Below are 13,300 nucleotides of genomic sequence, written 5' to 3'. Positions count from 1 at the left end.
GGCCGCCGCGGGAGCGGACTGCTGGGCAGGATGGACCTGTGGTCTGACCCGGCGGAGGCACTGCTTATGTTCTTATGTTCTTATGTTCAAAAAGTCTCTGGTCTCCTAAAATGGTGATTCATAGAAAATTGGGAAATATGGAGAACTCAGCAAAGGCTTTGAATTTTCCACAGCTTTATTCAGTATCAGCTAACCATCTCTTTTACAGAATAGATATCTTAAAGAAGTGGTGAAATTTCCTAAAAAGACTCTGTTCCCGCTGAATTCTATTTACTATATTACATCTAAAATGCAGACGGAAAAAACTGGAGTCACTGATCAATCAACCTTAGATGTTACTGGACTATTGGAAACTTCTGGAGTCTTTCTACACCCCCCCTTTTTTTTTTTTTTTACAAAACCCAGCACAGAAGAGGTTTTTAGCACTGGCTGGTGCGCTGAATACTCTGTGCTGCTCCGACATTCATAGGAGCTCCATGACCATCGGAGTAGCGCAGAGCACACAGCATGCAGCTGGTGCAAAAAAAGGCCTTCTGCACTTTTGTAAAAGAGGGGGTGGGGGTGTTATGAAAAGAATTACTTTAATTATATTCTTTGTTTCCTTGCCGTACAAAACCTGGGTTATGCTTTTCTATTTCCACTTTTCAGGAAACAGATTTTCCTGGTTCTAAATTTTATATCTTTCCAGATGTTTGCAAAAAAACAACAAACAAAACAAACTAAACTAAACTAAACCTTGGGTTTATATACCGCATCTTCTCCGCAACGTGGAGCTCGGCACGGTTTACAGGAATTGGGAAAGAACGGAACTCCAATGGAATTATAGAAATAAGTATGAAGCAAGGTTTAGAGGGCTTAGTGTACCAGAGAGGGAAATAAAAGTTACATTTTAGAGAATAGCCAAGTTTTCAGATGCTTATGGAATAGTTGAAGGGAGCTCAAGTTATGAAGTGGGGAGGTAAGATTATTCCAGAGCTCCGTGATTTTGAATGAAATGGTGCCTATGTGACTTGGCTTGTGAGCCTCACACCAGCGCCTGCTTTCCCTGTTTAAAAAAAAACAACCAACAACCTAACTACACTTCTTGTTCCATCTAGTTCTAAATGAATCTACCTAAGACCCGCTCTTGTTTTGTCTCAGTAGTTGGCCCTTCCTCGTGGAACTTTTTACTCTATGACAAAATATCAATAACTCAAACTAACTGTATGTAGGAAACAATTGAAGGCCTATTTCTTAAAAAATCACTTGACTTGGCTTTACACATGTATAAGCAAATGTCATGTCTTTACCTACATTGTCTCATATTTGCTGTTTTATTTATGTTGCATCTTGTATATTTAAACTTTCAAACAGACGATCCCTGCTTTGTTTTAATGTGTTTTTAATTTAGTTATTACTTTAGTGTATGAGTGGAGGAGGAGTAGCCTAATGCAGTGTATCACAAGCTATGTGCCACGGCAGATTCCAGGTGTGTCGCGAGATGCCTGAGGAAGAGAGGCACCGGCACCGGCTGACTGCTTACAGCAGGGGTCTCCAAAGTCCCTCCTTGAGGGCCGAATCCAGTCGGGTTTTCGGGATTTCCCCAATGAATATGCATGAGATCTATATGCATGTATTGCTTTCAATGCATATTCATTGGGGAAATCCCAAAAACCCGACTGGATTCGGCCCTCGAGGAGGGACTTTGGAGACCCCTGGCTTACAGGATGTACCTCTCGCAGCGAGAAGCATATCCTTTAGGCAGTCAGCCGGCACTGGTGCCTCTCCAGCTATCCTGGTACCACTCCCTCTCCAGAACGCCACCATCGGCAGCAATAGGAGTCTCAGGGCCGTGACTGGAACACATCCGCGCATGCATGGACATCGATGCAATGGCATCACATGTGCACATGACATCATCACGTCGACATCTGCACACATCTGCACTAAATGTGGGGCCTCCAGCCGCGGCCCCACATTTAGTGTGCCGTGGCTTTAAAAAGTTTGCAGCACACTGGCCTAATGGTTAGTAAAGCAGACTTGGATCCTAAGAGCCTGGTTCAATTCCCACTGCAGCCCCTTGTGACCATGAGCAACTCACTTAACACTCCATTGATCCCCCCAAGTACAAAGAAACAGATTGTGAGCCCACTAGGGACAGAGAAAGTACCTGCATATAGTTTTTAAGTTTCAAGTTTTATTTAAAATTTGATTAAATGCTTATCAAACTTCTAAGCCAGTGTATCTCAAACTGTGTGCCTCCTGAGATTTCAGGTGTGCCGCGGTATACTAGGGAGGAGGAGAGGCATCAGAGCCAGCTGACTGCCTACAGGATGTGCCTCTCGTGGCAAAGGCACGTCCTGTAGGCAATCAGTGGGCGCTAGTACCTATCCTTTCTGGCCCTCTGCCCTTCTGGCAGCCCCCACTGGCATCTCAGGGCCCGCCTGGAGGGCCTTTACACACATGCGGACATTGACATCATGATGATGTCACGCATGCGCATGATGTCATCACATTGATATCCGCGCACTTCCAGGTGCCTCGAGCCACAGCCACTACCTTTAGTGTGCCGTGACTCTAGAAAGTTTGTGGGACACTGTTCTAAACGATATAAACAAATTAAAATGGGGATAGAATTTTAAGACATACAGAACAATTAAGTTGGTATGATATACAACACACATCCAGACAGACTAAAGCCAAAAGGAAAGCAAGAAGAGAAATACAAAGGTAAATAGGATAGTAAAACATAAAAGGCAAAAACAACGAGGTTGGGGATGCAAAAAGTAGAGTAATCAAAGAATGATTGGATATGGAAAAAGGTGTCAGTCAGTTAAGGAACCTAATTAATGGGTGTTATAAATTAAAAACATCTTTAAATAGGAAGCATTTCAAGTTATCTCTGAATCGAAAGATTTTTCTTCCCTTAGGTGAAGCGGTAGAGAGCCAGATTCTGTAACTGGCACAGATATCAGCGGCCGCCGATCCTGTGTCAGTCATGTATCAGCGCCGGTTTCAGAATTGCGCCTAAGGGAAAAATAGGCACCGGAAATGTAGGCCAGGGTTTTCCAGGCCTATATTTACAGCACCCATCTTTGCATGAATCACACCTACGTAGGTGCATTAGGTCGCCTGATGCCACTTCCAGCATTGGTCATGCCACGTTTGGTGTCTTAAAGTGCCTATGTAGGCATTATTCTAATGCCTTTTATTTAGGCATCAGTAGGCGCTTCAACTTCACCACTTTTTTTTTTGCTGTTTCTAATGGCGTCATTCAGTTAACTTAGACACTGGTAGGGCACCTACCGGCACCTACGTTTAGGTGCCGGTTTTAGAATTTCTCCATAATATGTACACTGCTGCATAACATTAGCATTTGATTTCCCATCACTTGCAACTGAAAGCTAATCACCATCAATCAATCACACAACTCAATTTTATTGGCATAAATATTTGGCCGCAACTTTATTATCTATCTGAATATTATCTCCATTTACAATACAATCTGGCCCTGATTCTGTATAGGACGCCGAGGAGAGGTGTCCCATACAGAATCGGTCCTACACTAAACCCGATTCTGTAACCGGCGTCTATGGTACAGACGCCGGTTAGAGAATTGGGTTAAATTAGACACAGTCGCTACACTTATCGCTGCAAGGGATCTCTCCCTGCTGCAATAAGTACAGCGTCCGCGGCCGCCTGTCCCATCGCCGGCAGGAGGATGCCCAACTCCTCCTGTCGGAATCCCGAACCTCCCCTCCCCCCAAACTAGTAATCGCCGGCAGGAGGTTGGCCAACTCCTCCTGCCGGAAAGCCCGACGACCCCCACCCCCCCGACTAATCTCCCTCCCCCAACTAACCTTAAATGTTGGTCGGCTGGACGGGTCTTGCTGCCGTCCAGCCGACAGGCCCGCCTCGTGGAAATGAGATGGGCCCGCCCCTTCCCAGCCCATCCCCACTAAATCTAAGGCCTGATTGGCCCAGGCTCTAGAAGCCTGGACCAATCAGGCCTTAGGCATAGCAGGTCTGCCCATCCCCACTAATCCTAAGGCCTGATTGGCCCAGGTGCCTAGCCTGAGGCCCAGGTGCCTAGCCTTAGGCGAGTTTAGGCGTCTTGCGGGCCTCCCTAGGCTCCCGGAGGTGCCTTCAATATAGGCGGCCTGCCTGGGAAGCATTTTTTTAAAAAACGTGCATCCCGATTGGCTGATTAGACAGCTGTAGGACGCTTACAGCTGTCTAAAATCGGGACGCACTTTGTAGAATCAGGGCCTCTGTGTCCAAAAACCAACAATGCATATTTCACTCCCCCCCCAGGGATCTTTTCAATGTCGAAACTAGCTCCCGTTAAGTCTTTAAACTTATAACATTTGTCCAAACATGACCCTGGTGACTCAAGGTCATTCTTCCACTCGCAACAGTATCGCTTATGAGTGTTACATTTATTTATTTATTAACTGCTCATATCCCAGTTCCAACTGGGCCAAACCCCATTTTCCGCCCCACCCAAAGCTGCGACCACCTCCCCAACCCCATAAGAACAACCAAACCCACCCAAGTCGACATATAACTTGTAACTAAACCCCCCCCCCAAACACTGACACAAAACATAACACCAGCACAAATGGGACGGAGGGATAATTTTTTCCTGAAGAATTTACTCTATTGTTCCCCTTTCATCACAGAATTCACTCCAGCCTGCCACAACATCCAACCAATCCCCTGACTGCTCCACCCCATCACGTTAGAAACCTCCCTAATCATTTTTCTTTCTGACAAGCTCTGTCTATTAACCCTTTCTTAATTCCTCTTATAAACTTGTCAATCTTTATTCTACAGACCCTTGACAACACCTCATATATTCCCCTCCCCCTTCCCCCCATTTTACCCACACCATCATTCAATAAATATTACCAGCAGGTGACATCAGCTCAGCTAATGTTATATCACAACAGATGAATCTGGTGTTCTTCTTACATCTAGTAGCACTATAGAAATGATTACTAGTAGTTTGTCAAACTGGATTTTATGCCTCAAAGTATTTATAATAAAGAAGAAAATATGTTTGTTTTCATTGACGCATATTATGCAGTAAGAAAGCTGAATCAGAAAACAGAAATGAATTCTAGACTTTGTTCTTTCTATACAAAGAAAAATGTATTTTTCAGTTTGCCATTCTTTGATTTGTAAACATTTGCTGTGCTCGGTGTTTTTTAAATCTTTCAGATCAAAAGCTGTTTTGGTTTTTTTTTGTTTTTTGCAACCCCTGCTTACTAATACTATTTTCAGATGGGCCGGTAAAAGCAATAACCATTTAATCAGAAGAAGGCAGCAGAAGGCAGCGATAGATAACTACTTATACTTTTGCTGCAATCCCAAATTCTTTTCACCTGCAAAGTGCTAGTCTTGCATTATTCTAAATTCAGGTCCTGTTGTGTAGGGAACCGCACAGCGATAACAAGCATGTTTCTAGACTGACAGCACTGCATGGGCTATCTAGAAGTACGTCAAGAGTACAAGCAAATTCAAATACATGCTAAAAAAAAAAAAAAAGTCTAAAAAAGGACTGCCTGAATCTTCTCTAGCCATACCAAATGAGTAAGCTACCCAAAATGAATTATTCTTTACCCCTATAGAAACTGTTTGAAATGATAGTGGGTTTAGACCAGTGGTCTCAAACTCGCGGCCCGGAGGCCACATGCGGCCCGCCAGGTACTATTTTGAGACCCTAAGTATGTTTATCATAATCACAAAAGCAAAATAAAAGTTTCTTGATCCTATGTCTCTAGCTATAAATTACAATATTATTATTAGGACTTAGCCAAAAGAAAAGATTTTATAAAGTATAAACCTTGTAACCCATTCTGAGCTACTGGGAGGATGGGATAGAAATTGAATAAAATAAAATAAAGAGTTTTACCTAATGCAAAATTGTCATTTCTTTAATAAAACATTAACTATTTTTTTTCTGAGGCCCTCCAAGTACCTACAAATCCAAAATGTGGCCCTGCAAAGGGTTTGAGTTTGAGACCACTGGTTTAGACTGTGTTTTTCAGTTTCAATTCAACCCCCCCCCCCCCCCCCCCAGCTCAGTATATGGTGGCTAAGAAAGCAAATAGAATGTTAAGAATTATCAAAGACAGGAATGGAAAACAAAGATGAAAATGTTATCATGCCTTTGTAGTGCTCTATGATGTGGCCGCACCTCGGATACTGGGTGCAATGCTGGTCCCTGCTTCTCAAAAAAGATATAGCGGAATTTTGAAAAGGTGCGGAGAAGGGAAATGAAATGAAAATGATAAAAGGGATGGGGTGACTTCCCTATGAGGAAAGGCTAAAGCGACTAGGGCTCTTCAGCCTGGAGAAGAGACAGCTCAGCGAAGATATGGTAGAGGTCCATAAAATACTGAGTGGAGTGGAATGAGTAGATGTTAATACTAGGACTAGGGGGCTTGCGATCAAGGTACTAAGCAGTAGATTTAAAACAAACCGGAGAAAATATTTCTTCACTCAGGGGCTGATTCTGGAAGTGGAGCCTGGGTGTCTGCCACGTGTCAATCACCAATAGGTGCCACGTCCAGTATCGTGGGTTGATGAAACCCTAGGCACTGGAAATGTAGGGCAGGGTTTCACAGGGTCATGTCAGAATCACGGCCATCGGCACATAGTGATGCCCCCTAACCACGCCCACCTTTTCAGGTTTCAGTATCAGGGAGGTAGGCACGGTCAGGGAGGCTGCTTAGCGGTGGCTATTGTTTTTTTTTTTTGTTAATCACTTTTTAATTGGTTTTAAATAACAGTCAATTATCACATTGTTTATCACTAATTAAAGCAATTAAGTTAGGTAGTGGTAGGATGCCTACCACTGCATAACTTTTGGTGGCCCAACAAGAATCTGGCCCTCAATGTGTAATTAAACTCTGGAATTTGTTGCTGGAAAATGAAGTGAAAGCAGTTAGCTTAGCAGGGTTTAAAAAGGTTTGGATAAGTTCATAAGTAATTATTAAGATGAGCTTGAGGAAATCCAATGCTGATTCCTAGAATAAGCAGCTTAACATCTGTTTTACTCCTTGGGATCTTGCCAGGTACTTGCGATCTGGGTTGGTCACTGTTGGAAACAGTATACTGGGCTTGATTGACCTTTCATCTTCCCAGTATGGCAACTCTTATGTTCCATAATTAGCTTACTGCAGGTAAATGAGTTGAAAATTAATTTTTATAAAAGTACCGTATTTTCACGCATATAATGCGCGCGTTATACGCGGTTTTACCTACCGCGCATACCCCTCGCGCGTTATACGCGTGAGCGCGGTATACAAAAGTTTTTCTACATAGTTCCCACCCCGCCCGACGCCCGATTCCCCCCCCCCCCCATCAGGACCGCTCGCACCCCCACCCCGAACGACCGCTCGCACGTGCTCCCACCCGCACCCGCATCCACGATCGGAGCAAAAGGGAGCCCAAGCCCTCTTGCCCGGCCGACTCCCCAACTCCCCGACAATATCAGGCCAGGAGGGAGCCCAAACCCTCCTGGCCACGGCGACCCCCTACCCCCACCCCGCACTACATTACGGGCAGGAGGGATCCCAGGCCCTCCTGCCCTCGACGCAAACCCCCCTCCCTCCAACGACCGCCCCCCCCAAGAACCTCCGACCGCCCCCCCAGCCGACCCGCGACCCCCCTGGCCGACCCCCATGACACCCCCACCCCCCTTCCCCGTACCTTTGGAAGTTGGCCGGACAGACGGGAGCCAAACCCGCCTGTCCGGCAGGCAGCCAACGACGGAATGAGGCTGGATTGGCCCATCCGTCCCAAAGCTCCGCCTACTGGTGGGGCCTAAGGCGCGTGGGCCAATCAGAATAGGCCCTGGAGCCTTAGGTCCCACCTGGGGGCGCGGCCTGAGGCACATGGTCGGGTTGGGCCCAAGTGCCTCAGGCCGCGCCCCCAGGTGGGACCTAAGGCTCCAGGGCCTATTCTGATTGGCCCTCGCGCCTTAGGCCCCACCAGTAGGCGGAGCTTTGGGACGGATGGGCCAATCCGGCCATTCCGTCGTTGGCTGCCTGCCGGACAGGCGGGTTTGGCTCCCGTCTGTCCGGCCAACTTCCAAAGGTACAGGGAAGGGGGGTGGGGGTGTCGTGGGGTCGGCCAGGGGGGTCGCGGGTCGGCTGGGGGGGCGGTCGGAGGTTCTTGGGGGGGGAGGTCGTTGGAGGGAGGGGGGTTTGCGTCGAGGGCAGGAGGGCCTGGGATCCCTCCTGCCCGTAATGTAGTGCGGGGTGGGGGTAGGGGGTCGCCATGGCCTGGAGGGTTTGGGCTCCCTTCTGGCCCGATATTGTCGGGGAGTCGGCGGTCCTTCGGGGTGGGGGTGCGAGCGGTCCTGCGAGGGGGGGTGGTGAATCGAACGTCGGGGGGGGCATCAGGTTTTCAGGGTGGGGACAGGACTTCAAGGGGGAGAGGAGAGTCGGGGCGGGCGAAAGGAGAGTCGGGGTGGCCAGAGGAGAGTCGGGGCGGGTGAAAGGAGAGTTGGGCAGCATGCGCGGTATACGTGTGTGCGCGGTATATAAAAATTTCTGTACATAAAGTTGTGTTTTTCGCGCGCTATACCCGTGTGCGCGTTTTACACGGGTGCGCGTTATCTATGTGAAAATACGGTACTCCCCACCCCCTACAACAGGTGAATAACAGAACTATACCGATTAATAGTAACATAAATCACTCCAATGTCAGGCACTGTCAAGGATTCTCTCCCATTGTCCAGATGGAAACAAAACTTTCCCAGCTGTCCCCCCTTTTCTTAAAAGGGAAATTGTCAGTCCTACTGTCCTTCAACTCTAAGCTATAATCGGGAATCAAAGTCTTCCTCCCCCCCCCCATGGTACCTCCAAGATAGGACACAACTTGTGCTTGTCACAATATATAATGAATGTGTAAGGTGGAATTTCATATAGAGTATTTTTGGATCAGAACTGGGGTGGAGAGTACATTTACACACAATAAAAATAGGACCTGGACCTAGAACAGGTGAAGGTCCTACAGATTTACCCACACGCCTCTTTTTGAAATGAGCCCCATCAGTATACTGACCTATTTACATTTTAATTTGTATGGCAAGAAAATACAGTAAAACCTTGGTTTGCAAGCATAATTCGTTACAGAAGCATGCTTGTAATCCAAGGCACTCGTATATCAAAGCGAATTTCCCCATAGGAAATAATGGAAACTCGGACAATTCGTTCCACAACCCAAAAGCTTTAATACAAAATACAGCGAAAACATGCTTGTAATCCAAAACACTCATATATCAAGGCGAATTTCCCCATAAGAAATAATGGAATCTCAAGACGATTCATTCCACAACCAAAAAACTTTAATACAAAATACTTTATGTACTTGTATTGCAAGATCTCACTCATTTAGAACAGTCACTACACTCCTGTACATCAGGGAGAGAAGAACCATCAGCTCAGTTGTGATATATGTATTCTATATATGTGGTGGCATCATCTTTTGCCTTTATTGGTGATTTGGAGATCCCGCCCTTACCCAGACGTCCTCCTGATTCATTTGGGGGGTAATGATGTGGATGCTGTAACGGGGAGGTTGCTTGTCAATTGGATCAAGGACGACCTGCGGTTGGTCTTTGCATGGTTTCCCTGGACTTGTGTAGTCTGGTCGGACGTTATCCTCCGACCCCGTTGTCTGGCGTCTCGCCGTTGTACCAGGGGACTGGCAAAGTTCAACCGGCAGGTGGGGAAGTGGGTTACGGCTCTGGGGGGGTGCCCAGATTCTGCATGAGTGGGTAGATGTGAATTGTGTGGGTCTTTACCATAGGGACCGGGTACATCTATCTGATGTTGGTTGGTCTCTCCATTTGGATGATTTCTCCGTGTGCTGTGAATGGGTTTTGGGGTTGGGTGAGTAGTCGCAGCTCTGTTTATTGGGAAGGGGGGAGCTGTAAGGTTACAGGCCTGTGGCGGATCTCCCGAGCTACTGGGGCTCATCAGGTGATGAGCGTTGGGATGGCGGGGAGCCATGCCCAGTGGGACAGATGACCCGGAAAATGGGGCTTGAGGGACATGCCACCCCTCTGACCCTTGCTGTGGTGGCAGGGTCGAGGGAATAAATCTAATTCATTTGGTAGCTCGGGAGGAGCTATTTATATGATGTTAAGAATGTTAATGAAGTTGATATGTTTATGCTTATGGTTAATAAACTGAGCTGCGGCTAATTTTACCAACCAGAAGACTGTAGCATGGTTTTTGGTAAAGCTAAGGGGGTTGGGGTTATGATGAAAAAGAGTGGAGTTTAAGTATTTAGGCGGACGCAGGGCCTATCCAGATCCCGCTGTTAGTACTTGTATTGCAAGACATTGCTTGTTTATCAAGTTAAAATTTAATCAAATGTTTTGCTTGTCTTGCAAAACACTTGCAAACCAAGGGCTCCTTTTACGAAGGTGCGCTAGTGGTTTTAGCGCATGCACCGGATTAGCGCACGCTATAGCGCACGTTAGCCGAAAATCTACCGCCTGTTCAAAAGGAGGCGGTAGCGGCTAGCGAGCGGGGCAATTTAGCGCGCGCTATTCCGCGCATTAAGGCCCTAGCGTGCCTTTGTAAAAGGAACCCCAAGTTACTTGCAATCCAAGCTTTTACTGTATATTTATACACATGTGCACGCATGCATGCACTTACACACATAGGCACACACTCACAGTGGAGCAGCAGTGGCATAGGTAGCAAAGAGATCAAAATCTCTATCTAATATATTGTACTGTTGCTACATATTACTTAACATACATTTGTTAATATAGCTATGAAGCTGGTGTGATTATGAAGCTACACAGGAGGTAGATGCATTATCCTCCCCCCCAAAAAAAAAAAAAAAAAAATCTGCAGTCATTTCAAGAAACCCAATGAATGTGAGAGTTCTGTAAGGGTATTTTGTGAGAACAGATCTTGAAATTTTGTAATCATGTATTCCGACAACAAAACAAAAATGCTTGACTAGATGCTTAATGACTCAGAGAAGGGTAAAATAGGATTACAAACAAAGAGCTGTTCACAATGGATACGTCCATGTTCATGGAACACTAACCCCCTCTTTTACAAAGGTGCGCTATGCTTTTTAGCGCATGCTAAATATTAACACGCACTAAACACTATTGCGTGCATGTTATCCTATAGATCAGGGGTCTCAAAGTCCCTCCTTGAGGGCCGCAATCCAGTCGGGTTTTCAGGATTTCCCCAATGATTATGCATGAGATCTGTGTGCATGCACTGCTTTCAATGCATATTCATTGGGGAAATCCTGAAAACCCGACTGGATTGCGGCCCTCAAGGAGGGACTTTGAGATCACTGCTATAGATGTGTTATCGGTTATCGCATGTGTTAATTCAACGCGCGCGCCTTTGTAAAAGAGGGCCTAAGTTGTTGATAGTCTACCTTAAAATATGTTAGCACACAGCACTGAGAAACTGAGTTTCGTTTCAGGGATGTGATTGTCTCCCACTCTCTGCCTTTGTTTTAGATATCAAAAGAAATCATGCTAAACCTTTTACAGTACATGTGCTAATCTTTTTTTTTGTTTGCTTTTTTTGTAGGATATCATGAAAGATGAGTGCTCAATGTTGAAACTGCAGCTCAAGGAAAGGGATGAACTCGTTTTTCAACTGCGAGAAGAGCTGGTAAGCCATGCATGCGCCTTGCCTTTAATTGCTTACCCCCTCAGTGTTCTCAGCGATGGCGCCAAGGTGATGGATCTCCCTTCTGAAGAAATTAAAACTAGAAAAGGACCCCAGAAGGTCCCCAAGAAAGGGATAAAGACCATCCTCTTCACAGACTACTTTAACTGATAATGCAGCATAGAGGAGATAGCTGGCTAATCCCCACTTGTCCACACTCTTATCACCTCGCGCTTAGAATACTGCAACGTACTTCTCTCGGTCTCCTGCACACCTGTCTCTCACCTCTTCAATCTGTTCAACATTTTAATGCACAACATATTCTGTGAGAGCCGCTATTCTCACATTACCCCTCTCCTCAAGTCACTTTATTGGCTCCCCATCCATTTCTGAATACAGTTTAAACTCCTCTTGCTGACTTACAAGTGCATTCATTCTGAAGCCCCCCCCCCCGATATCTCTCTTCACTTATCTCCCCCTATGCTCCCCCTGTGATCTCTGTTCATCGGGCAAGCCCCTCTTATCTGCACCCTTCCCTTCCACTGCCAACTCCAGACTCCGTCCCTTCTTTTTTGCAGCACCGTATGCCTGGAACAGGCTGCCTGAATCAATACGTCGTGCTCCAACCCTAGCAGTATTCAAATCCAAGCTAAAAGCCCACTTTTTTGAAACTGCTTTCAACTCAACTCCCACTCACTGCTGTCAGATACTTAGACCCTCTACCATTATCTCCCCTACCCTGAAATATCATGTCTAAATTAGATTGTAAGCTCTTCTGAGCAGGGACTGTCTATTGTATATTAAAATGTACAGCGCTGCATATGACTTTCAGCGCTATAGAAATAATAAATAGTAGTAGTAGTAGGAACACGATAGAGTGAACACAATAGAAATACCCAGAATTGCTGAGGATATGATAAACAAAGTACAGATAACTAGAATTATCAGGATGTATGTAAATTGAAGATGAACACAGATCACGATACAGGTTTTATGTGTGCAAATAAGTAGGATTTAGTATGAACATAGTACATGACACCAGTATTATATGTGCATACTGTATATGTAGGATGATTGATTATGGTATAAATGTGTCTGCATTAAAAACCATCTCTGAAAATCCTAACTATTATAACACCTTTACAGAAGCTCTTGTAAACTGCTCTGAATTGACTCCCCAATCATTAGTTGTGATATAAAAGTTTTCAATAAACAATAAATGAAATAATTCATTCAGCCCACACAGGCACTAAGATTTGACCCTACCTCATTCATTATCCTCCCCTCCCTCTTCCCTATTCAGCCCTGGCCACCAACACTCCTTCAACAATCAATTCTCAGAAATAACTAGACTCATTGTAAAGGTTTTTATGAAGAAGAAACAATCTTTATATATGGCTATATAAAACTGCATTATAAATTAATGAACAACTGAAAAGTGAATCTGGGATGCTTATAAAGCATCTGGGGTAATGGGCAGAGCTCCCATCAAATACATATCTCGGGACCGTTTCTTTTATCCATAACTATTGGGCAAATTCATCTATCGGGAGCTGACTGCAGAAAAGCTAAACCCCTTGAACCATTAGAACTGTGCATATTGCTCTGTCAAAGAGAGCCTCGCCCATGAAGCAACATTTTAGAAAGGA

At 45.5% G+C, this 13,300-nt stretch overlaps 1 protein-coding gene across 3 annotated transcripts in view; it reads left to right on the top strand.

The window, feature by feature from the left end:
- CCSER1 (coiled-coil serine rich protein 1) overlaps positions 1 to 13,300 on the top strand; it is a 969,508-nt gene that overhangs the window by 843,426 nt on the left and 112,782 nt on the right. For all 3 annotated transcript variants that reach the window (XM_033958815.1, XM_033958809.1, XM_033958799.1), the window contains one exon: positions 11,571 to 11,654. In XM_033958815.1, the coding sequence (XP_033814706.1) occupies positions 11,571 to 11,654 (84 nt within the window). The remainder of the gene's footprint in view (positions 1 to 11,570; positions 11,655 to 13,300) is intronic.

This window comes from Geotrypetes seraphini, chromosome 1 (assembly GCF_902459505.1).
Source record: "Geotrypetes seraphini chromosome 1, aGeoSer1.1, whole genome shotgun sequence".
In the NCBI taxonomy this organism is placed as follows: domain Eukaryota; kingdom Metazoa; phylum Chordata; class Amphibia; order Gymnophiona; family Dermophiidae; genus Geotrypetes; species Geotrypetes seraphini.
Note: the sequence above shows the minus strand (reverse complement) of the source record. Positions and strands in the feature narration are given on the sequence as shown.